We start from the raw sequence: 2,527 nt of genomic DNA on the forward strand, positions 1-2,527 counted from the left end.
AGAGCCACAATTCATCGGCTGGCTCTGCCCCCTTCGACAGCTAGATGGCGCAACAGACACAGTTACTGAAACCATAGACACAGGCGACTTGGCCGCCCAGAGATCCCAGAGAAGCTTTATCTGGGTCGTCTCGGCTTTCTTGCGCCTAGAGAGTCCACATTGGCCGCGCCTACCGAGTAGCTAAATGCAGGTCTCGCGAGAATAAAGCCAGGTCTCGCGATTCGTTTCCAGTGTTTACCTAGCGACTGGCAACTGGCGGGTTGCTCTAAGTCAGGTTCCCGTGGTATCCTACCCCGAGACTGGAGTGGAACCCCAGTCCACGGCTGGGGTTCTTTCCATTTGGCGGAGACGGATTCAGAGGGGCTCCAGGTAATTCGTACTGCCCTCGCAGAAAGGGTCCGCGCTCTGAGAGGACTGCTCTTGCCGTCTCCAGGATAGTTCTTCCTCCCTTCCCCTTCCGCCACCAAATTCCTGCTTCCTTTACTCCCCAAGCAACCTAAGTGGACCCCGACCAGCAAAACCAGTGGAGATGGGTGATGCTGTAGGTATCAGTGGGTGAGACCCCGAGACAGACTGTCTTCGGCACACCCGGTCCCAGGTCCCCCGCCGCAGAGACAGCTCTCGTGAAATCTCTCCGGTTTTCACTGAGAAACCCCACCGGCTTTGAGAAAACTGACCTTGCCCAAGAGAGAGGCATCGTAGGAAGCCAGCTTTGGAGAAGCTGTGGAAAAGCTGGCTGTCGATTCCCAGCCAGCCTGCCGGCAGTTCCTCAATAAAGGCTGTCGCTGGGTGGTTTAACTGTTGGACTTGAGGCCAAGAAGCCCTGGGGAAAGTTTGGGTGGGGATAGAGGTTTTATGGAAAACTGGCCTCTTGGGTGAGGAGGAGGAACCCATACTTGTGGCCGAGGGCTCCATGCTAGGTAATCACATCTTATTTTGCTTAGACTAAGATTGTTGAGAACCAAACATACGATGAGCGGCTAGAGATTAACGACTCTGAAGAGGTTACAAGTATCTGTACTCCAACCCCAGAACGCCAAGGTAAGAGTGTGGAAAGAAAGAAAAGAAATAGTCCGACCAAATCGAGCAGGGTGGATTGGTGTGTCGTTTCAAAAGGGTCAGAGTTTATAATAGCGCATGTTGACTTTCTGAGTCAAGTTACTTCACTTGTCGTTGTTCCTATTCTGTTTAAGGAAGGAGAGGGAAAAATCACAGTTTGCCAGATTGTAGGATCTTCCTTTAACCAGCTGTGTTACCTTTTCCTGTTACTCCTCTGCTCACAGTCTGATTGGGGTTCCTGTTTTTTTCCACGTTTGTTTTTTTGCTTGTGATGCTTTGATGTCCTTCCTGCATGTTAGGTAGACAAGACCTCTTCCAACGAGCTACCCCACCAATCCTTGTTTTTTGAGTTTCTCTTTTTTTTTTTTTTGAGTGTGTGTGTGTGTTTTGTTTGCAGTACTGAGTAATCTAAAGGCAAAACTTTTCTTCTAAGGACTTCTTCATTCCGCCTGTCTTCCTACCAAGACTATGGCTGATAACTGTGGTGATGAGTTTGAAGAGGAAAATAACAAGGTGTGGTATAACCCACAATTTCTCATAGAATTTTGCTTTTAGACAGCACTGACTCAGCAGGAAACATTTCCTAATACTTACTGTTCGTTTGAACTCTTGAAGGAAGAGTAGGAGCAAAGTGGCTTGAGGTTTTGAAACATTTCAGAAATAAAACGTCCAATCCTGTGCCTGTCCTGGTACCAAAGGTCAAACCCAGGACTTTGCTTATACTAGGCAAGCTCTGTGCCATTGAGCTATATCCCTGACCCAACCCTAGTCTTACAGCTGACTTTTTGGTGAGGAAATTCACAGAAAGTAGGCCAGTGTTTTTACATACTTAACTGACCATAAGAATCAACTGGAATACTTTTATTTTGGGTGTTGGAGATTGAACCTACGGCCTCATGCATACTAGTCAGGTGCTTGTCAGGGAGATGGCTCAGTAAAATAAGTGCTTGCCCGGCAAGCACAAGGACCTGGGTTCAATCCCTGACCCCCGTAAAAAAAAAAAAAAAAAAAAATTCCACTTTGAGGAATCTAAACTAGTCAAGTGTTCTACCACTGTTCTCCCCCAGGCCTTTGGATACTTATTTTTATTTATTTTTACTTTTTATGCATTTATTTATTTAATACAGGATCTCATTACACAGTTCAGACTTGTAGTGATCCTCCTGTTTCTCCCTCCCAGCACTGGGCCACCACACCCAGTTTTGGGGCCACATAGTGTTCCCTGCGTTGCAGTATTGGGGGTGGATCTTGGGTCCTTGTACTTGCCAGGCAAGTGCTTAGACCACCAAACTGTCTTCCTAGCCCTGGAAACTTAATTTTAGAAATACAGATTCCTAGTCCCCATCTGGAATCTCAAAGGTAAAAGCCTGAGAATTTGTTATTTTAGTAAGCTTTCCTTTCTTTTTTTTTTTAAATTTATTTATTTATTTATTTATTGTGTGTGTGTGTGTGTGTGTGTGTGTGTGTG

At 46.3% G+C, this 2,527-nt stretch overlaps 1 protein-coding gene across 2 annotated transcripts in view; it reads left to right on the plus strand.

The window, feature by feature from the left end:
- Nucleotides 1-219: 219 nt before the first annotated feature.
- Ift46 (intraflagellar transport 46) overlaps nt 220-2,527 on the plus strand; it is a 16,261-nt gene continuing 13,953 nt past the window's right edge. The window contains exons 1-4 of one of the 2 annotated variants that reach the window (XM_023721028.1): nt 220-369; nt 493-698; nt 945-1,041; nt 1,493-1,572. In XM_023721028.1, coding sequence (XP_023576796.1) covers nt 1,528-1,572 — 45 coding nt within the window. In that variant the 5' untranslated portion in view covers nt 220-369; nt 493-698; nt 945-1,041; nt 1,493-1,527. The remainder of the gene's footprint in view (nt 370-492; nt 699-944; nt 1,042-1,492; nt 1,573-2,527) is intronic. The other variant, XM_004636538.2, reaches the window with a different exon arrangement.

The sequence above is a fragment of the Octodon degus genome, unplaced genomic scaffold, assembly GCF_000260255.1.
Source record: "Octodon degus isolate 3935 unplaced genomic scaffold, OctDeg1.0 scaffold00080, whole genome shotgun sequence".
NCBI classification, from domain to species: Eukaryota; Metazoa; Chordata; class Mammalia; order Rodentia; family Octodontidae; genus Octodon; species Octodon degus.